At 56.9% G+C, this 22,328-nt stretch overlaps 1 protein-coding gene across 3 annotated transcripts in view; it reads right to left on the bottom strand.

Annotated features, from left to right (window-relative positions):
* Positions 1 to 22,328, bottom strand: part of KAZN (kazrin, periplakin interacting protein) — a 1,011,261-nt gene that overhangs the window by 41,152 nt on the left and 947,781 nt on the right. For 2 of the 3 annotated variants that reach the window (XM_026519796.4, XM_026519794.4), the window contains 6 exons: positions 17,718 to 17,854; positions 13,079 to 13,249; positions 6,930 to 7,119; positions 4,788 to 4,918; positions 1,823 to 1,873; positions 291 to 414 (listed from right to left, as the gene is read on the bottom strand). In XM_026519796.4, the coding sequence (XP_026375581.4) occupies positions 291 to 414; positions 1,823 to 1,873; positions 4,788 to 4,918; positions 6,930 to 7,119; positions 13,079 to 13,249; positions 17,718 to 17,854 (804 nt within the window). Of the gene's footprint in view, positions 1 to 290; positions 415 to 1,822; positions 1,874 to 2,059; positions 4,919 to 6,929; positions 7,120 to 13,078; positions 13,250 to 17,717; positions 17,855 to 22,328 lie in introns of those variants that run through there. The other variant, XR_007190621.2, reaches the window with a different exon arrangement.

Raw genomic sequence — 22,328 nt, 5'->3', positions numbered from 1 at the left:
CGCTCTGAGGACGACAGAGTTGACAGAGTCACACACGGTTGGAATATGTACATCAATTACAGAGGTGACGCCGCAGGGGGCGGGGCCCGCGCTCGGCCACGCCCAGCACCCACGTGCGCGGGAGCTCGCGCGCGCGCGCGCACACACGCACCGCCACGCACACCCCGCCGCGCCCCCCCCACGCGCTCGCACGCACGTCCACACGCACAGACACGCCTGCGCGCGGCAGGCGAAGGGAGGCGGGTATCACCAGTCCGCGTCCTCCTCTATGTAATAATCAGGGGCGGTACCATCAAAGAGGCCGGGGTCGAGGGACTTCCGCTGCTTCCCTCTGGCGAAGACGCGCGAGATGGAGCCGAATCCCATCTTCTCTTTCTTCTTTTTCCGTTTTTGGTCTTCAAGATCCTCTAGTGACTGAGGAGTCGGCCGGCGGCGGGGGTGGAGGGAGAAGAACAAAGCCACCTGAGCTGGGTGCAGGGGACCGGGGACTACGGCGGAGGGGCGGGGACGGCCGGTGGGTGAGGGAGCTGTGGAACCGGTGCGTTAAGAGGCCAGGGTCTGCCCCCACCCCCACCCCCGTTCGCGGAGCGACTTGGGCCGGTTGTGGAAGCTTTTGGGGACAACAGTGGGACCCACGCCAGGCAGTCGTGAGGGTGTCAGCGGGGACAACCATGCTCACAGCAGTGCCTGGGTGTCATAGCCCCACAGTAACCGCCAGCTGCTGCTGCTGCTTTACTCCCATTGTCATTTAAATTCAGCTTGCCCACACCCCTGGGGTGCTTCCCGAGGGCCCGCAAAAGCGTGTCTGCGCACCTGGCTCTGGCCCTTGTCTGCAGGGACCCTGCAGCAAGGATACAAATTTCCTGTGGAAAAGTCCCCGTGGGAAAAAGGGGACCCAGGGGAGCCCGGAAAATGAGGAAGGAGAACCCTGAACTATGTGCGGGCAGAGCAAGGACCCCAGAACTTAAGGCTCTGGACAAGAGGCAGGACTGGCCACGGTAGAGCGGGGGTGTGGTGTTGGGGCTTGAGTTCCAGTCCTAATGAGAACCCCGGGCCTCTCTGAGCCCAGTTTTCTCATCTGTGATGTGGAGACAACAGGGATGATGGGCATAGGCTCCTGTCTGGGTAACTGAGGGCCCGAGGGTGGTGTCTACAGGAGGGCTTTACAAACACAAAGACACGGGGTAGTGTTCTCATCCAAAAGGTGGAGGTTAGACTAATGGTTCCCAAAACACATCAGAGTTACCTGAATTCCTGGCCCCACCCCATAGCTGGTGGATCAGATTCAGGGTTAAAGGCCCAGGAGTCTGCATTTGAAAAGTCTTTCCTGGTGGACCCTCATGCAGAGGAGCAGTGCATTGACCGGCATCTGGGAACCCCAGGACTAGACCGCCGATCTCAGAGACCCCTTCTGATTCTCAATTCCTGTTTTCCTCCCTGTGGCCCCTCCTCTCTGATGACAGGGTACCGAAATGTTAAAAATGAATAAAGAACAGTATCCTGCAGCAAGGTGCCTAAAGATGGCCTGGGTCATCAGCCTTTGGCTGCCAGGAGAAGATACCAGGGCAGCAGGATGGAAGATGTGGGATGCACTTAATAGGTCCACAGATTGGAAAGAGGACAGGGAAGGGCAAACCAGGTACTGAGCCTGGCTCAGGAACCAAACCATGACTGACTGAGGCAGTGGCTTAACTCCTCTCTGCCTTGGGTGTCCCAAGTATGGAAGTGGGGATGCCAAGGGCCCAGGGGAACAAGGGGCAGAGGGATTCCTGGTCACAATGGGGTGAAAGGAGGGCCCGAGTGGCCAGGGAAGGACACCTACCTGTACAATGGGGTTGTGCAGGTTCTTCTGTACTGGGCCGGGACTGTCGCCCTGTAGCCAAAAAAGAGGGGGGAAATGAAACAGCAGGGACACACAACACACGGGAGCAGAGGTGGCCCATGGAGAGTGAGGTCTTCCACAGAAGGAAGCCATCTCTTAGGGACCACCCTACTTCTGTACTGGGGAACCCACCCCCGCCCCTGAAGTAAACACTCCCAGATGGCTCAACAATGGCACCTGGGGTTGGAGATGCTGCCTGGACCAAGGGTCCTGGGGTACTCTCCTGCCTGCTCAGGCCTCTTGACCCCCAATACCCTTTGACCAACAAATCAGTCACTTGAGGGCTTCTAAGATCCTGTCCCAATCGGTCCATCAAGTTGGAACTGAAGATAGGTTATACTTGGTGCTGTTCATAAAGAAATAACAATTTTAAAGGAAAAAGCACAAAAATAATTTCAGGACAGGAAGGCTCGGGAGACTAGGTAGCTTCTAATTTCCCCCACAAACAATTCAATGCGTCTCTCATTTTGTGGAGGGGTAGGCGGGACTCATTAGCCTGATTTACAGATACCGAGAGGCTCCAGACAATCCAACGTGATGGAACCAATAGTCAGTAGAGCTAGAACTCAAATTTGGGACTGTTTCTTCCTGGTCCAGTGCTCCTTTAGGTGGGCATGCAAAGGTGGGTGTGCAAAAGCCTTCCCTACATCCCAGAGTCCGGCTGCACTGCCTGAGGGGCAAAGGGATCCCTGGGATCACAAGTGATTACAAGGGAGGCCCCTGATGGTTGCTTCCAGAATTGCAGGCAAAAACGCCATGAAAAAAAACAAAGTATGTCACTTGGGCCCAAGTCCATCAACCTTCTCCAACTTCCCTACAGTTAGTCCCGACCTCTGCTCTAAATCAGTGGCCAGAAAATAATATGGAGAGGACCTTAGTCCAGGCTGGGCTGTTCTTGCTGGTGTCAGGTCAAAGGCCTGAGAACAGAGGGTTACCTGGTGCTTTTTCCAGGCTCTTCTTGGCTTACCTGTGTGCCCATCTGTTGAAATGGGGGATGAAGGTGGCTGAGGGAGGGTGGGGATGGAACAAATGGTAGTTTAGTCTTTAGTCCCATCCCAAGGTTTGCAAACAGAACCCATCTGGCAGGCAGGCAGCTAAGAGAGGTCTACTCTGGGTCGGGCCATCTTTGCCAAATTCATGGGGAAGAGAATGAGGCCGGTGCCCACTGGAATGGCTGTCTGCAGACAACTGGCTTATGAAAGCACCTAGGTCCTGGCAGCAGGGCCCTGTGTAAGGCGATCCTGGAAACGAACACGCTGAACCTGCCGCCTGTAGCAGCCGGTATGTGCCAAGGCCAAGTTGGGGAAAGACAAGGCCAAATGCAGACTGGACTTTCCAGCAGTATTTTGGCTCTCTGAGCCCCCTTGGGCCCACCGTGAGAAGACAGAATCTGGCCCCTGGGAAGGTCTTCTCATTTGGGGTGTGCGTGGCTACTCTAGGTCTCTAGCCCGTGCTAACAACGAGGGCACTGTTGGCTGTAGGTTCAGCTCAACAGTGGGCCCTCAGAACCGGGGGACAGCTGTCAGAGGCCCTCTAGCGGCCCCCTTCCTCGCCCTGGTTCTGTCATTTAAGACAGCCTCTGTCATGGGGTTCTGTCTTGAGCACAAATTGCTTTCAGGAAGTCGAAAAAGAACCCCTTGAGTGGGTTTAAGGCCTGGAGCGGCCTTCTCTGCATTCTGACTGGGCGGGATAAGGCCCTGGGCCAGCGATCCCTGTTGCCCACGTCACCAGGCAAAGGCAACTAATTTTAAGTTCAGTCTTTACTATTTTTATTAGTAGTCTTGAACTACTTTTCATGGTTATTGTAGACTGGAATAAAAGTTCTCTTATGACTATTCATATATAGAGAAGTTACTGATTATTATACATTGATTTTCAACCAGTACCATTCATGTACTTGGTCATTATTGGTTCTAATCGTTTTACAGGTTATTCTCTAGAGTTTTCAGGTAGGTTAGTGTATCACGGGAACGGAGGAGTTATTTTGTCTTTCTTTCCCACTATATTCACCTCATTTCTTTTTTGTTATCAATTGTGCTGGTTAATAAAACACGAGCTGAGTTTTTGAGAAAGCTTTCTCATGCACTCGAAGACCTAACTCCACGGTGTCTCGGTCTGCATGGCAGGGGAGCCCTCCATGTTATCAATTGTAGGACAGAACAAAACCATCCAGTGGTCTCCACAGCCTTCCCCCGGTGTTTCCTGTTGAAGCCTCAACATGGCATCCTCCTGTCCTCGGATGCTTGACCCACCTTCGTCCCCGACCCCTTGGGAGCCCAACTGTCTGCTCCAGCAGTCACCAAGAGTTAGGCGGCTGGGGACCTGCACCTCCTGGCAGCTGGTGCCCAGGATGCCATTAAAATGTGTTTGATTAAATAAGCAAAAACAAAAACAAAAAACAAGAAACAAAAAACCCACCCCCCCAAAAAAACAGAACAAATTCATGGGACATCTCTCCAGAGGCAATATTTGCCCAAACTCCTGGAAAATTTTTAAAAATCTGGCTCATTCCTGGAAGGACTGAGAGCTGGCTCTATGGGGAAATGAAGTACTGGTAAGGCCCTGAGCTCTGGAAGGTCACAGCTGGGAGGAGAAGCCCACGGTCCCAGACACAGGGACCCCGCCAGAGGTGGTCCCGGGCTGCGCAGACCCTGAGCCGACCCAGGCCTGCCTTCCTCTGGGTTTTTCTTGCCCTCCCGGACACAAGGAGCAAACAGGCCTCATTTCTTTCTCTCCCCACATCCATCTCTTCTTGCAAAAGGAAAGAACAGAACAGGAAATGCCTTCGCCAGAGTGCTCCCTGGGTGGACGAGAGGAAACAGCGGGTACGTCTTCACCCCTCCACCCAACCCCTGCAGTTTCCAGGCAGGCCCCCTGGCCCAGGCCCTGCTGCTGCTGGCCTTACGTTGCAGAGGGAGTGTGTCCGGTGCCGAGGGGAGTTGATGTCGCTTGGCGTGGACGACCGGTCGCCTTCGGCGGCAGACGCGTCGGAGATGACAGAGGGCTGCCGGGAGTGGCAGGGGCTCACCCTGACCGCTGGAAAGCAGGGACAGCGGGTAAGTGAGGGGTGGAGAGAATGTCCTCGCCTGTGCCATCCTGCAGTGATGCTACCCTATGCCCCCATTATCCAGATGAGAAAGCTGAGACATAAAGAAGAGACTGCAAAGTCCTCTGCCCCTCCGTTCCACAGGCCCACACGTCACCAGAGAGCAGGTGCTGGGAAGGGCAACCCCTGGCCTCTGGATCCAATTAGGCCCTCTCCTAACCACAGTGAAGGAAAAGAGGCAGGAGTTTCCAGGGACCTTGGTGACCGTCCTCACAAGGTTCCCACCACCTGCACGTTCCCTAGACCCAGAACAGTCTTAACCGCTAGTCAACACCACTTTCCCTAGTGAGAAGCCTAGAGGCTACTGCCAGGTCCCCACACCCCACGCCCAGTCATTCCCAGTGCAACCCTCCAAATCTGTCCACTTCTCTCAACCTCAGACACAACCCCCAAAACTGTCCACTTCTCTCCAACCCCACTGCCACTACCCAAGCCAAAGCCACCGCTGTCTCTTGCCTGGAAGACCAAGCAGCCTCCCAGCAGGCCTCCCTGACTCCGACCTCACTCTGCAGCACAGCCAGGCATCTGGTCATGCCGGGGTTAAAAACCCCCAAAGCCCAAATGGACATGGCTCTGGCCACCCTACCAGCCTTGGCTCATGTCACAGTGGCTGACAGTGCCCGACGTGGGCCATCTCCCTCCTGCCTCGGCCTTTGCTGGTCGCTGCTCATCGGGGACATTCTCATCACCCAGGTCTCTGAGCCTGTCCTGAGAGAGGTCTCCCCCAGTTATCAGCTCTCCCCACAATCTTCCCCACCAAAGAGTGTCTTCTGATTTCTCTCCCTGTGCTCACTACCATCTGTCATCATTCTGTTTGTCAGCTCGGTTACTCCTGGTTGTCCATCTTCACGCCTACAGTGTCCGCTCCATGAGGGCAGGCACGCCGGGTGTCTTACTCACGGTGACCCCTAGAGCTCACCGTGCCGGGCATGGAGCAGGTGCTCGATCGGTAGTGGCGGAATGGACGGCTGAGCTCAGAGGGCACAGTCCCGAAACACCCCCCAGGCCCCCACCAGACTACTCTCCTGGCTGCAGGCGCTGGCTGGAGGAAGCCCTTTCTGGTCAGCAAGACTGCCTCCGGGCCCACCGCGTGCAGGCAGCAGGTGCGGCTGTAGTAAATGGCCGTGGGGTTTAACGCGGTGGCGAGGGCAGGGGGGGGAGGTGGCGGGGGAGATGGATGGGCAATGAGTGGGCTTTGCAATCAGGGATTTGGGTTCCCAGCTAGCTGAGGGCAGCACTTGCGGCTCCAAAGGCCTGGGACCAATCCCCAAACAGCACGTGTCACACAAGGGCAGCCACTGGTGTGTGGCATGGCCAGTGGGTGCGGATGCTGCCCAGGGCTCCCCGCTGCCCCCCGCCCATGCGGGCAGTGAACACGTGTGACCTCTGTGGCCCTCCCACACATCCCGTGATTGCGTGGCGCTGTCAATCAAGGAGCCCTGCTGCCCCCCCCCCAATCCAGGAGACACAAGCTGCAGAATCCGTGTAGTACCCCCTTGTCACTGGTCCAGGGGTGGGCATGTGACCCCGGCTGGCCAATCAGAGTCCTTCTTTGGGATTTACTACAAACACAGACAAAGAGTTTTTTTCTTCTTTCTCCCAACTTTTACACTTAAAAACCTTAAAAGCCTGCACTTACTGGGGGCTGTTTTGCTGCTTTGGGGAAAGAGACGGCCTAAAGAGGAGGATAAAGGGAGGCAGGCGGGGCTGAGACCGACGGATGGACACCCCCCCCCCCGATGATGTCTGGCCCTCGAGATCCAGCTATGCCTGAAGTCCACCTCTCAGACTTCTCAGTTACACAAGCCTGTGGCCTCTGCCCCACACCCCCCTAAGCAGCTACAGTGGGAACAGAGGGGCTGCTTCCTTCACTGGGGAGGTCAGCGGGCTCCTAAGAAGCCCCCCCAGCCACGGCGGGGCCAGGCTGGGGGCAGGACTCACCTTGCCGGTCTGCGGGGTGGGGGGGGTGTGAGTGGTAGAGCGTCTGCTGGCTCTGCCGGATGGCCGCGGTCAGCGGGAGGTCCGCCTGCACCACCCACTCCTGGTTGCCGTTGAGCACCGTCTCGCCCGGCATGGCGAGTGAATGCCGCTTGGGGACATCCTTGGTCAGCGTAGCTAAGGACTGCTTGGCCTGGAGAGAGGGCCGGGAGACAGAAAAAGACCACGTGATCGCAGGGACCTCTTGGCCTGCTGCTCGGCCAGGACCGACCGTGGGGAGAGAGCCGTGAATCCGACCTTGGTACCAGGCCATCTCCGGCTCTGCAACACGTGCCCATCAGAGTCCAGCACCTGCACTGCACACTCACTTTGGGGTGACCCCTTAGTTCCGGCTAACACAAAGTGACACTGGGGGGCTGTCCAAGGACACACTTATCACCCATTCTTTCTAATTCTCCAAGGACCAGCTGGGATCTGAATGAGAGTGGAGGAAAAGTCACTGCCTTCCTGAGCCCCAGCTTCCCCACCTGTAAAATGAAAACCCCAGGGCAAGCAATCCTTAGGGCTCCCTCTAGCTTGGACACCCCAAGTCTAGGAAATCACTCCTCTTCCGTGGCAGAAGGAGGCTGAGTTGGAAGGTGTCAGTCCCATCCCCCAAGCCATGTAATAATCTCTCCTCCGGGTTAGAAAACCATCGTGTGCTCAGTGCAACAGCCCTGGGTCTCAAGTAGGGAGTGAAGATTATCTGTGCTTGACAGAGGAGAAACCGGAAGCTTCGAGAAGTGACTCCTTCAAGAACGCGCAGCAAGCACAACGTTCAAGTTGGATCCCAAGCCTGGGAGTCTGGCCATGAGCCCCGTGGTTTCTACAGCGCCCACGTTTCTCCGGGACAATGAAATCGCCAGCCCAAGTAATGCAGACCCCGAGTCCATGAAGCAGGGAATGGGGTGTGCCTCGTCACCACGGCCTCCGCAGGCCCTGGCTTGGAGCTGGGCACATGCAGTGATTAATAAAAATCCTCGGAATGAACGGAAGCAGGGTCTGCTATGTCCAGGCTGACAGCTCAGGGAATCTGCTCTGTCAAGTTACGAGAGAACAATGGAACAATCCTGCTGAAGGAAGTGGCAAGGCTGGGGGTGTCTCTGGGCTGCTACAGGCTTGCAGCAACCCAGCCACGCAGGAGACTCCCATTTCCTGGCCACCAGGGCACCACGTCACGTGCACCTGGCCTCCCAGCCCTCCATCCGGGCACCACTCCATGCGCTAAGCCACCCTACTCCCTTGCTTCCTCCTGCCCAATCCATCTTGGCTGCCTGGAAGGCAGACTCAGGGTTGAGAAACGAGCCCCAGGTCAGTCTGCCATCATATGCTAATGAGCCCTCCACTCTGCCCTCTTGCACACGTTCCCAGGCACCTATGCGGGAAGCATCGGGAAATCCAAGGCAGGATCGCTCTTCTGTCCCCACCTGGCTTTCTTCTCCCAGGTGGGGCCTCAGCTCTGTCTGGGCCTGGGAGAGGCACCTTCTAACTCAGCAGGCGGCTTGACATCATTGCTACTTGACAGCTGGGGTGAGTCCTGCAGGACGGGGTGGTGGTACCTCGGAGTTCTGAAGCACAGGGACCCTAACAAACGGTCCACTCGTGACAGAGCTACAACAGAGACGAGGACTACAGACGTGTGTAGAGTCAACTTAAAATACAGGCACCCACAGTGCTGCAATGGGTCATCTTCCCGTGGCAGTCTACACCGCGTTCCCTTGGCTCACCTCTTCCACTGAACGCACTTTAATGCTGGGAGCTCCCCTTGAGCTCTGGCTCCCTCTTCTGTCTGAGCCTCTGCCCTCTCCTGAGCGCTCTGCGCCTGGAGTTCTGAGCTACTGGATATTCGTACGTTGGCTCAACCCCCCTCACGTGCCAGAAACCAAACAGAACTGGGTTCACACTCCACTCCTACTATTTAACTTGCTGTGTGGCCTTAAGCAAAGTCCTCACCAGCAGGATGGGGAACAGAGAGGGCTCATTTCTATGTAAGTAGCACCCCCCCGGAGTTGTGTGACAAAGTGGCCCACCGAAGTGCTTTGGAGTTTGGGCTCGGAAATCGGACTGCCCAGATTTAAGCCCGGCTGTGCCCCTTCCCAGCGGAGGGATCCTGGGTGAGGTCCCTCCGCCCTCGGCGCCTCCATGCCCTCATCTGTCTGAGGAGGATTGCATGGTTGCTATGGAGAGCCCTGGCCTATGGGAAAAATACCCAGTAAAGGTTAGTGACTTATCATGAAACATCTACAAGCCGTGGCCTACGTCCCACGAAGGCCCAGAATGCTGGTCGTCCTCCTGCACGTTCAGTAAGTCACAGCTGCGGTGGTTGGTAGGGTCACTGATGCCCCCCAAGACGGTGAGAAGATCCAGGAGGCGGGCTGGGCCCTGCCCTGGGCCTCCGTCTAGATCAGGGCTGGTGAAGACCCCTGAGTGCCTGAAGAGTCTGCTCTGGGCAGCCACGAAGTAGTCTGTGTTGGACAGTGAGCCTGGGCCCCCGAGGGATGCTGGGAGTGCGGCTCAGTGGAATCCTTCACTAGCTTTTCAACGCATTCCTGCTCGTCCAGGGGACGTCTCTGCTGGCCAAAGCCCGGGACGATCCTGGTACAGAAACCTCCAGGAAACAGGAGCAGGCTCGTGAGCAGGTCTGGTCCAGGGCCAGGAGGTGGTGCTTGTGGCAGGCGGGTTTCCGCAGAGCGAGGGAGAAGCGGCGCCGACCCAGAGAATGTCCACCCCCCTCGTCCCCCTGCTGCTCGACCCTGCCTCTCACCCACCCTCACTCTGCCTGATCTCTCATGGGCCTGTGGCGGCTGCCATTTGTACAGACAAGGAAACGGAGGCCCAGGCAGGTTAAAAGTGACTTGATGTGGCACCGTGACCGGCCAGTGGAACGGACACGAGAATGCACGCCGAGGACAGGATGGGGCTAGGTGCGGAACACCGGGCACCCCCTGCCGTTCACTGAGCATCTCCTCACCTCACCCTCGCCCCAGGAGGAAGGTCTTATAGTCCTGGCTTCATACATGTGGAAACTGAGATTCAGAGAGGCTGAGTGCCTTGTCAGAGGTCACACAGCCCGAAGACGGCAGGACTGGGACTCTGTGAGGACTGAATGGCCAGGGCACAGACTGATGCTGAGAAGGGGCCTCGTGAACGCCGCCGCCACATCACGGGGCACAGGGCCTGCCTGACTCCCAGCGCTGCCTCTCCAGCAGCTGGCAGCTCTGGGCGAGCTCCTGCCCTCCGAGCCTGTTTCCACATCCCCGAAACGGGCACAATGGGAACATATGCCTCCCTGGAGACTGCTAACGGGGAGGAGTTTCTTCTTAGGGTGGTGAAATTGTTCTGGAACTAGATCGTGGTGAAGGTTGTGCAGCTCTCTGAACATACTAAAATCCACTGAATCGTACATCTTAAAAAGGATGAATTTTATGGCATGTGAATTATATCTCAATAAAAGAACATATTACAAATATATACCTACACCCCCCAGGGTGGTCCCACGAAGCCACTGTGGCTACAGAGGTGAAACCATGCCGGGGATAATGCCTGGTGTGGCCAAGAATCGTTACTCAGGAACACTCCCCCCGAAGGACAGGCGGCTGAGCGGGAGCGTGGGTGCCACCATCACCAAACACCGAGAGCGCTTTGCTTCTTGGGAAGCCGACGTCTTTGGCATTTACGCAAGGGAAGCAGGCCCTTTAGAGCCACACAGGGTGTGCGGAGACCAGAGCCCAGCTCCACAGCAGAGACTGGCGGGGGGGGTGATGCCTAACTTGGGACAGGGCCCGCTTATGCTCATCAGGCACCTGGCTGCTCCCCACGGTGTTAATGTCCCGGGTGTGTGTGTGTGTGTGTGTGTGTGTGTGTGTGAATTTGCCAGCTCAGCTCCCCGCTCCTTGGTGGCATCTCAGGGTCACTTAAGAAATTACTCATCACCAGGGGGCCACAGCCAGGACCCCCAGGTGGTAAACAAGGGACCTAGGACTGGCCATTTTGCTACCATGTGCTAAATCAGACTTAGAAAGAAGAACCGAGGTGCCATTCGGAGGCAAGTTCAGGCCCATCCTCCCCAGAGGGGCCCCTGGACCACTCCACATACAGCCTGGGCTTCCCCACGTCAGCAGCTGCTCGGGCTTCGGCCCACTGCTGAGCCTGGCGTCCACCTTCCTGCTGTGCCCGTGACCTCTGACTTCCCTTCCAGCACATCCCACGTCTAAACCAGCCAGAGCGGCTCTCTGTTGCTCACACCCAGGGCACATGTATAAGTCACATGCTCAGGGATGGTGCCCTCCCTTTAGTCTCGGCCTGGCCAGCAGAGCATTGGGGCGAGCTGGTCAACGCTGCCTGGGGCAGGCAGTTCCAGAAGCCTCCAGGGTGTGAAATTCTGCAGATGGCGGGCAACAGAGGGGACCTCCAGTCTGGTGAATACCCCAACAACACTGGGGCTGCCATGCATCTTAGCAAAGGCCCTCCCTCTGCCACCGAGCCCCAGGCAGACATCGGCCATGCTGATGGTTAAGAAGCCTGTAAACACTCACCATAACTATTCATACCTAGCAGAGGGGTCTGATGCCCGCCCGAGGAGAGGGCAAGAACCTGAGTTTCGTTGGCCAGAACAGAAGCAGGCTGAGCAGTCTGGGCATGGTGAGAGTAGAAACAGAGGAGATCTGGTTCCCAGTTCTGAAAGACCCCAGAAATCCCCAGAATGCTTGGCGCCAGTGCTCCAAGGCTAGGAAGCCACATCTGGCCATCTACGGGGCACTGGGAAGACCTGCACCCACTTCCCAGGTCTGCAGCTGGAAAGGTTTCTGTCTGGGCTGCAGGTGGCAGCAGGGGGCCAGCGCCACGGACCTCACTGGTGGAAAAGGCACCCATGCTTCAAGGAGACCGGGCAGCTGCCGCCTCTTCCGGCCTGGGCAGTTCTCACCACTAGGGGTCAGCATTGGACAGGAGACCCAGGAGGGGCCCGGGGTCCTGACCTGCCACAGGGCAGCCCGCGATCCTGAAGAATGTGACCCTAGAGAACGTTTGTGTCACCAAATCATCGCTAAGTACAGGCACCAAGCGAAGTGCTTCCCTCTCATTATTTCACTGAAATCCTCAGAAAGGCCCTATAGAGTATATGCAATTATCTCTATTTAGACTAGATGAAACAGGCCCACAGAGGGGAAGGGTCTTGCCTGAGGTCACACAGCTAGGAAAGAGTGGGGCTGGATTCAAACCCAGAACCCATGGCTGTCTACACAGTTAGCTGGTATGAGTCTCTGCAGGAGAACGTTGTGTTTTAAGAGTTTCATGGGGCCCTTCCCAACCCCCCAACCCCTCAGGAACGCCCTGCACTCTCCCCCACATTAAGCCCCTGCTGGTTTCGAAGTCCCCTTAAGCCATGGGCTCCCTGGAGTTTCCCAGCCACCTCCAGGGAGGGCAGGGTGAGGTAAAGACCGCCCCCCCCCCCCCGGTACCAGATAAAGGGCACTGAAGCCCAGAGACGTGCAGTGCGTGGCCCAAGGTCACACAGGAACAGGCAGAGCAGGACTCCAGGGCCCTGGACCCCTTCCACCAGGCCCGGACACACCACCTGGGCTCTCTGTCCCCACACGGGGGCTGGGCACTTCCATGGAAAACACAGCGTTTGGAAGTACTTTGAAGGTTTGTTTTGGATTGGAAAAAAAATAATAACATTTTTCCCCTGACAACCCAAGTAAGACATTTTCACTAGAGATTTCTTGCAATCCTACTACCCGGAAACAACCACTGTTAGTTTTTTCGTGCATTTTCTCCCTAATGTTTTCCTAAACAAATGTGTGTATTTTAAACAAAAACGGGCTTTGTTTATTGACAGTGACCTGGGAGCGTGGAAGCGTGGATGGGCTCCCAACTCCCGGCCCCTGCAGGTGGATGACAGGCTGTGGCCTGGGCTCAGGGGTCGATGTGGAAGGAGCCTGATGTAGCATCACAGACCCCGCCCCCAGCTGCACCCCCCCTCGGCCCGCTCTGCCCGACTCCACCGAGGGACTCCCGGTGAACCCGTCCCCACACCCTGTCCCCGGCACGTCACATGGCTTCTAGCAGCCGCGGGGACACCCCGGGTGTGTGAAGGTGGGGTGGGGTCTCACCATGGCCAGCTCGGCCTCCAGCTCCTTCATCCGGTTGTCCTTGAGGTCCAGCTGGGAGCGCAGCGCCGTGGCATGGTCCGTGGCCTCCTTGGCTTGGCGCCGCAGCTCCCACTTCTCGCGCTCCAGCAGGTCCTTCTCCTTCGCCAGAGCTTTGACAGCATCCTCGCTCTCCTGCGGGGACAGAGCGCCAGGCCGTTACGGTGGGGGCGCAGGGCCTTCTCTTGGCCTTGACCCACCCTGAGGGGCCTTGACCCCTGGACCAGGGGAAGATGAAGGGAGGCCCCCGGCTCTGCCACAGCTTAGCTGGGGGACCGGACTGAGACAAACCAGTAGTAGACACGCAGTACATATCGTTTCCATGAATAAAGGAGCAAATAACGTGACCAGTGTTTTTACCCCAGCAAGTCTCCGTTTCTCCATCTTTAAAATCGAGGCGGGGGGGGCGGGTGTCGATACTACCTGTGTCACAGAATTGTTATAATGCTGAAATGACTTCACGTGCGGGAAATACGTGGAGTCTGAGGGACGTGTGGGGCAGTAGCGGGTGTGGGGCTTTTGTCCTGGTGTTTGGTAACGTGTGTGTCACAAAAGGAGAGACGGAGAGGGAGACACCGGCTGCCCCGAGGTCCCGCAGCACCCCACAGGGTCACAGCCCATGCCAGAGCAGGCTGAACCCCTCGGCGAGCGGCTGTGTCTGAAGGCAGCAGGGTCGCCGGCGGGGTCCCTGCCCCGAGCCGTTTTCTCCGGGATGCAGAGGGAAGGGCCCGGGGTTCCAGCTGCGCCAAGCCGGAGCGAAGCCAAGGAACAGACAGCTGAACCAGGGGGCCTGACCTCCATGGGCAAGAGCCAAGTGTCCGATCAGTAGGCGCCCTTCCCGAGAAGAAGGGTCCCAGCGCAGGGCCCTGCCCAACCCCCCCCCCCCGCCCCCGCCAGGTCTCCCCATTCATCGCGTCAGGAGCCATGCTCAAGGTCTGTGCGGCCTGGGGCCATGGAGGGAGGCAGCAGTCCTGCCTTGTTTACCAGCCCTGTCTCCGAAGGCCTGACAGCCAGATGGCCAGAGCCGGGGAGGCCGAGGGCTGGCCCTTTCTCTGAGGCCGTCACAGAGCTGCGGCTATGGCTTATGGTCTGGGGAGAGGGAGTGGGGTCAAATCCTGGCTCTGCAAGGACAAGCTGCAGGGACTATGGGGACCCCGCGCCCTTGTCTGTAACACGGAGATAATACTCAGGGACTTCAGGGTGTTACTTTGAGGACGGAGTGAGATAATCCACGTGGAGAGCTCAGCACGGCGCGGGCACACAGCAGTCCCCACTCGAAGGTCCTCTCTGAGCCGCCTTCCCGGACCACCCACCCGAGAGCAGCCCTGGGCTCTCTGTCCTGCTACCTGAGCCCCGCAGATGTGCTGAGAGCAGGGATGTGCCGTTTCGGTGCGCGGGCACATACCTGGGTCCCAGCGGGGTCAGCCCGCACACAGCAGAGGGCGACAGACACTGCTGCTCAATGAGGGCCATCACGCCACAGCTCCCATGCCAGGTGCGAGCAGCCCCCCAGCCTCTCAGTGCAGCCTAGAGGGGTGCGGGGGACCGTCCCTTCCAGGACGTGCCGCTGGCCCCTGCTCTCTGGGCTCAGGATGCCTGGGTTTGAGTCTTTGCTGGGGGACACCGGCTGAGTTATTCAACTTCCCCAAACCTCGACCAGCCACCTGGTTTGTGAGACAGCGACAGTACCATCTCCCAGGGTGACGGATGCTCAGCAGAAACCGGCCATGCAAGATACACGGCGACAGATGGCCCTGTCACCCAGTCACAGGCGGAGCTGAGCCCTGAGATCTGGAAGCAAGACTCCCAGGGCAGGAAGGCATGCCACTGCTGGCCGGTTCTCCTTTATCTGTGGAGCTGGGTTCAGGTGGGGTCAGGGTAACAGGGACAGGCAGGGCCCCTGGAACACATGCAGATGGGGAGCTCCTTCCCTGGGGGCTGGACCACGTCCTGGGCATCTGCCCCCAGCACCCAGCCACCGGCCTAGATCACAGAAGGGCCTGGGACATGAAGCGTGTGGAACTGAGTAACTGGGTGGGGACCATCCCTTAGAGCTGGCTGGTGTGCAAGAGGCTGCTTACAAGACATTTTTGAATGATGAGGAAGGTCCCCTAGGACCCTCAGGATCACCTTTGTCTCTGTGTCTGTTTGCAGTCACTGACTGCACTGGCCATGAGCAGACTGAGGGTGCCGGGCCAGAGGGAAGGCCCGCAGGTGCTTTTTGTCTTGGTGAAGACTCTGACGCCCCCTCCCATGATCACATTCCCTGGCAGGAGAGCGGGGCTCAGCAGCAATGGACATGGAACATTCTGAACGCACAACCAGTATGGTGTCTCAGTGTTTTAGGCACTTGTATTTAAACCTCACGACCACCTGTGAAGTGGGGACTGTGGTGATCCCCATTTCCCAGATGAGTGCACTGAGGCCAGAGAAATAAGTTCCCCAGCCCCGCAGACAGTGTGGTAGAGGTCTCAATCCTTGCTGGTAACTGAGGCAGAAAGCAACAGAAAGGACACTGGCCAGGGCGGAGGGAACCAGATGTGGGTCAGGGTGGCCGGGATTTACGAGGTGAAGCTCGTCCCGCTGTGCCGGGGCTCAGATACCAAACTGGGAGTGGGGTCCCTCTACCAGCACGTGGGGCTCACTGGACAGGAGGAGGAGGGATGCGGTGAGGAGGGGGCGGCAGGGGGACGCAGGCTTGACTGGGGAGGCGAGGAGGGCAGGATGAAGGTGGCCTATTGTGACAGCAGCCTCACCACCCAGGATGGTTCTTGGTCCCCGGCCTGGCTGCCCAGCTTGCTGTGAGAACGTCCTCAGCTGGACTTGTGCAGAGTCCCAAATCCCCCTCTGAACCGCACCCATGTGACAGGGAACATGCATTAGGTACAACTTTCTGGGATGTCGTAATCCTGTGAACTTTCTGGGCAGGGCCCCCTCATTTCTCAGTAGCCTGTGCCCGTGCTGACCCCAGCAGCGCAGAGAACTGGGGTCCTGCTCCCTGCTCCAGGCAAGGCCTGCAGGGGTCCCCAGGAGGAGCTGGGTGGGCAGTGGCAGGTGAAGTGGCAGGGCCAAGGAGTGTGGGACACCTGAGGGTTCCCTTCGTCCTGTTCACGGGGACACTTATCTTGTGCATAAAAGGCAAGTCATTTCTTTTTAACCAGTTGCAAGATCTTGGAATACACAGAATAAAACCAGGACCTGTGGTTTTAGCTTCTCCAAACCAGCTCTAAATATGTGGCTTTGGGTCCATCCCTGGATCCTTCATGGCCTCAGTCCTCCCATCCGTAAAATGGGGTTGGACCCAACGATGGTTAAAGACTATCGTGATGTTGCTCTTCCACTGATATGCTGGAAGTACGAGAGTCACTTGCTCCACATGACAACAAGGTTTACGACAGTCATTGAACAAAAAATTTGTGTTTTCCAAATTCCATTTTTCTGAATGAATCTGAAGGGTCTGGTGAAGCCATTCCGTAAGAGTGACACCTGATGCTGAGCGGTGGCCGTCTACGGCTGCCTACAGCTGCAGCGGCGTCAACACTACCCCCCACTGCTGGCTGGACTGGGGGGGGCCCAGTTACCTGGACTTTAAAAAAGGGCATGTCCGGGGGGAAGGTGGATTTCCGTGGAAATTTTAAGTAGGAGCACAATTATAAAAACAAATTTGATGACCCACTGCAAGACAGAAGTCCCAGGAGGGCCACAGTGCCACTGAAATGCTCAGCATACCACCACCCATGCCTCCCAGTCGGGGGCGGCCATGCCCTCTTCACTGGTCTGCCTCGGGTTGCTCGGTAAACATCAACGGTGGAAATAACTCATTTGTTTGACTAAACTCCTATTCACCCCACAGAGCCCAACTCATATGTCACCTCCTCTGTGAAGCCTTCCAAGACCCATTCCTTGCAGGCAGAATTTCCTGCTGTCTCACCAGCGCTCCCAGGTCTCTCTGCACAGTTACTATGGTATTATTAATAAGACACACAGCTAATATTTACCAAGCCCTTACTATACAGCGATGCCACGCGCACTGCTCTGCACTCCTCACCCCAGCAGTGTTCTTCACGCCACTACAAGGTCTGAGGCTCTCCAAGGTGCAGCGACATGCCCTTGGGCACACGCCTAGGGCGCTGGGATCTGAATGTGGGCCAGCGAGAATCCAGAGTCCACCCTGTCACCGACTGGGCTGTCCTGTCCAGGCTTGTTTGCCAAGGAGGCCTGCCTGCACCCCCGCCCCGCCCCCCGCTACGGCTGTGCTCCTTTCACCTCCATACCCAAGCCCGGGCCAGACATCTGAGGCCACCTCAGGTGAGTGGGTGACATGGGCAGTGAGTGTGTGTTTGGGGGTTAGAGAAGCCAGACCTTGTGATGGCAGAGAACTTACCCTGCAGCCAGTGGGAGGTAGGGGTGCAGGTGTCTGGGGGGGAGGGGAGGGAGCAGGGGGAGGGAGGAGAATTGAGGGGGGGGGAGAGGGGAGCTGAATGACAGGGAGGAGGAGGAAGGGAGGAGGGTTGAGGGAGAGGGAGCTGGTATCTGGGGAGGGGAGGAAGCTGGTGTCCAGCATGGGGGAGGGGAGGGAGCGGGGGGAGGGGCGGGTGCCCACCTTGCGGTGCTGCTCGTAGTTGCGGATGAAGTCGCGCAGCTGCTCCTCGCGGCTCTCCAGCGTGGCGTACAGCTGCTGCATCTGGCTCACCAGGTCCGTCTTCTCACCCTTCAGGCGCTTCCGGTCGGCCTTCATGGCTGCGGGGCAGAAGAGTGAGTGAGTGCCTGAGCCCTAGCTGTCCGATGGTCCCAGATGCCGAGAAAGGGACCCTGCCTCTATCCTCTTTTTAAGGGATGAGAAAACGGGGTGCAGAAAGATGAAGTTTCTCTCCCACATGCCCAGGTCACTTAGTGGCATTCCCAGGACTCGAACCCAGGTCCGCCTGTCTCTACAGTCCCTGTTCTCACCTCTTGGTTTTACTGATCCAATCAAGGCAGCAAGTCCTAGATGGAGCATCCCTCCCAGCCCTGAACTGAAGAGGTCCGCAGGAAGAAGGAGCTGGGGGCCTGGTAAGTGCCCGCATCCATGGCCCAGGAAGCTGATGGCACCCGACTCCCTCCTGAATGAGCCCCCATGGTCCACTCCGAGCCCTAGGACCACTCAACCTAGCACGACAGTCCATCATCTGGTTCGTTTCCTCCACAGGAGAAGCACTTGGTTAAAAACACGCAGCAAGACACGACACCAAGAGTAGGCACTGCGGGACAAATGCAGCTGCATCATGGTCCATCAAAATGTAACACTGCTGTGCTCCCAAGGCCACCGCCAGGACATCAAAACTCAGGCAATGGGAGGAAATACTTGCAAACCGTCTCTCTAAGGGGCTTACGTGTAGAATATACAAAGAACTCTTACAATAATAAAAAGACAACCCAATTAAAAATAGACAAACCATCTGAATAGACGTGTCTCCAAGAAACAGTCAACAAGCACATGAAAAGGAGCTTGACATCCTTTGTCAGCAAGGAAACACAAATCAAAACCCCAACGAGATACCACTTCACATTCACTAGAATGGCCAAAATAAACAAGACAGACCCAAGTGTTGGCACGGATGTGGGGAAATTGGGACACTTCACACGCTGTTGCCGGGGATGGATGGAATGGTGCCGCCATGTTGGAAGACGGCCTGACAGTTCCCCAAGTGATTCAACATCAAGTTGCCCTGTGATCCAGCAATGCCCCCCAGGCACACACCCAAGAGAAATGAAAACATATGTCCACACAAACACACAGACCAAACGTGCACAGCAACATGGGTCACAGAAGCCAAAAGGTGAAAAACTGCCCAAATGTCCATCAACTGATGAATGAATTAAAAACAAAAACACAACGTGGTATACATCCATACAACGGAGCACCATTTGACAAAAAAGTACTGCTTTATGCTACAGCATGGATGACATTATGCTACGTGAAAGGAGCTGGTCACATATTGTTGATTCCACAGACTTTATGAACGGTCCACAGCATGGAAGTCTATGGAGACAGGAAGTAGACTCGTGGCTGCCGAGGGCTGGGGGGTGGTCGCTGGCGGGGACGTGTGGATGGAGGGGTGGTAGCTGGAGGGCACGGAGTTTCTTTCTGACGTGATGAAAATGTCCTAATATGGACCATGGTGATGGATGTACAATCTGTGAATATACTAAAAACCACCGTAAGTTTACACCGTAAATGGGTGAATTGTATGATATGTGAATTATATCTTAATGAAGTGTGCGCTCTCTCTCACACACACACACATGCACACATGGACACGCATGGGGCCATGAGCCCCAAGCAGCTGCCTGGCAGGCAGTGTGACTTTTGCTCCCTGGAGACTCTCCTCGTGCCCTCTCCCCACTGGCTCTTTGGCAAATGGAGTGGCTGAGCTCAGGGCAGGCTCTGGCTGCAGGGTGGGCTTCCCTGCCTTTTCCCAGAGGCCCCAGAACTCTGTTCCCTCCCTGGAGAGAACACTGAGGAGAAGCCTTTAGTGTGAGAAGGCCCAGAGTAGTTAGGTCATTTTCCCGAAGCCACGCAGCTGACCCTGCACTATGCTGTCCGTACGGTGAATGTCTAAATGGGGTCCTGGCCCCACGGCGAGCTGCGGGCAGTGATACGGGGCAGGCGATGGCTGTGCCGCCCCATCTCGTCCTGGACATCCAACCCTGTAAACTCAGCCTGCCAATAGGAGAGTCGGAGCCACCAGGTGTGACGTAAGGACCGAGGACCCTGGGCTCCCGGCCCGGTGTTTGACAGAAGCTGATGTCCTTCTGGCCCTGAGGAGACCTCCTTCATCCTCCTGCCCTTTGCCTCCCTCCCTGCAACCTGGGTAGAACAGGGTGGAGGCAGGTCAGCTGGGGCCATGGGGAGACCCAGGCCGTGAGGACCCTGGCTCTTGGGCAGCCCTTTACATTCCAGCTTTCAGCTGCCCCCTCCTGCCGCCGGACGCGTCCCATGTCCTCTTCACAGTGGCGTGACGGAGCGGCAGCTTAGATCAGCAGGGTCGGAGCTCCAGGCTGCGGGGCTGGGACTCCACAGGACAGGGACAGTGGAGGGCATGGAGAGAGCGCTCATCTGCTGTCTCTCCTGTCAGGCAGGGGGTGACCGAGGGGAGGGCTGGGAGGCGGGCAGGGCTGGGCTGGGCTAGTTTGGGCCCCGTACCCTAACACGGCGTGACCGCATTCCCGGTGAACTCCGCTTTAAGAAAACCCAACATCTAAAGACGTAAGTGGGTCAGAAGGAATCTTCCAGGAGAGCCCAGGCCCAGCTGCCACTGAGAACTCGGAAATTTCCATTTGCATCCTGTCTGTAGGTCCTAGATCCTAGCCGCACTCTGGTGACAGAGGTGGGTGGGTGGCTATTTTCATCATCCCATTTTATAGGGGAGGAAACTGAGGCCACACAGCCAATAAATGGCAGAGCTGGGTTTGACCTGGCACCTGACTCAGGCGGGTTTGAGAATGTCGAGGGGAGTGGTTCTTAGGGCCTGGGGGCAGCGGGGGGGCCGCTGACCTGAGCAAAGTCACCACGGTGGCTCCCAGGGGAGCCTCCAGCCCAGGGGAGCAGCTGCTGCTGAGCAGGTGACATGGACTCCCCTGGGGAGCATGCCTCTGCCCTTCAGCTGGCAGGGAAAGCCATGCCTCTGCCTTTTGGTTGGAAATTAATCCCCCTTGGGCTCTGATTTGCCTCCTTCGTTAGCCTTGTCCGGACAAACACCGAATTCCAGACTTTGCTCTTGGCAACTGGAGGCTCTGGGAGGGAAGCCGCCCCTTTCCTCCGCAGCGCTGCTGCGCCTCTCTTCACTTTTGCCACGTGGCCTTGGAGAGGGGCGACGCGGCCGCCTCTTGCCGGCCTCCACGATCCCTCACTGGTCCATCCCTGACCATCTGCGCATGTGCGGGAGCAGCGGCACGGACGATGTTGCATCCTTCAGTGGAGGGCTGTGCGTGCGTGCGTGCATGCGTGCGTCTCTGTGTGTGGGTGGCTTCAGCGATGGGGCAGGAGGCTACACCTCCCCCATCTGACTGGGGGCTCCTGAGAGCGAGGGCTGGGCTTCCGCCTTCCGATGAGTAGCTCCTCCCTAAGAGGAAAGGGAGCGCCCCCCAAACCACTGACTAAGCCCCTTCTGTGTGCCAGGCTCCACGCCTACTCCTGACGGGGGGACGGGGATGACAAGACATGGTCCCTACCTCTTGGGCAGTTGACGTTATGAAGGAGAAGACAAACCCCTACACACGTGGCTGACGCCAGACTCCATCCACCCCGTTCCAAGAGAACCAGCTAAAACACTCAACATCCCTAGCTCCCTCAGCTAGAGGGGACATGCGTCCAATTCTGGCCACTAAGATGTACACGGGGTCTATGGGAAATCCCGTTTTCTTTTCTTTTCTTTTTTTTTTGAGAGAGAGAGGGAGAGAAAGAGAGGGAATCCTAAGCAGGCTCCACGCCCAACACGGGGCTCGATCTCATGACCCTGAGATCATGACCTGAGCCGGAATCAAGAGTTGGACCTTAACCGACTGAGCCACCCAGGTGCCCCTCCCCTGTTTTCTTTATAGTAAAAGGTCATGGTACGCTGGCAGTAACTCTTCCGTTTTGCCCTTTCGTCTTCTTCCTGCTGGGAACACAGATGTGACATCCTGAGGCACAGCAGCCATTTTGTGAATACAAGAATGAAGACACAAGCTGAGAATGGGAGCAGAAAGAGACAGAAGGGGCTGGACCCCTGATGGCACCATTTGGGCCAGGATTCCTTATAATAGGAGACAAACCCTGCTGTTTGTGGTATTTCCCGTTTCATGCATCCCTACACATTCCCAATGGACACATCAAGGCAGGCTGTGAGAAACGCTATCACCCCCACCACAAAAGGCTGTGCTTCATGGGTTCCTTCACATGAGCTCTCCTTGGGAATCCCTGCTCTACGAATTCTGGGCTGGACCCCACTAGGCTGAAAAAAACATGAAAGCTGAATCTCTGGGAATGAATGCCTAGTGAAAATCCCTTAAAAACGAAGATAAGGCGGTTCTGGAATCACAGTGTAAACAGAAAAGCTGCTGTGTGATCTGCCACAGCTTTTCAGAAGCACCCATCCCATAACCCATCCAGAAAACTCCACGGAGAAGCAGGACCTGGGAGCAGGCACCTGGGGGCCCCTGCACTGGCTTGAGGTGGGAAAGTATGTGTGCA

The sequence above is a fragment of the Ursus arctos genome, unplaced genomic scaffold (genome assembly GCF_023065955.2).
Source record: "Ursus arctos isolate Adak ecotype North America unplaced genomic scaffold, UrsArc2.0 scaffold_32, whole genome shotgun sequence".
Classification (NCBI taxonomy): domain Eukaryota; kingdom Metazoa; phylum Chordata; class Mammalia; order Carnivora; family Ursidae; genus Ursus; species Ursus arctos.
The sequence above is the reverse complement of the archived record's forward strand: the minus strand, read 5'-3'. Positions and strand labels throughout refer to the sequence as shown.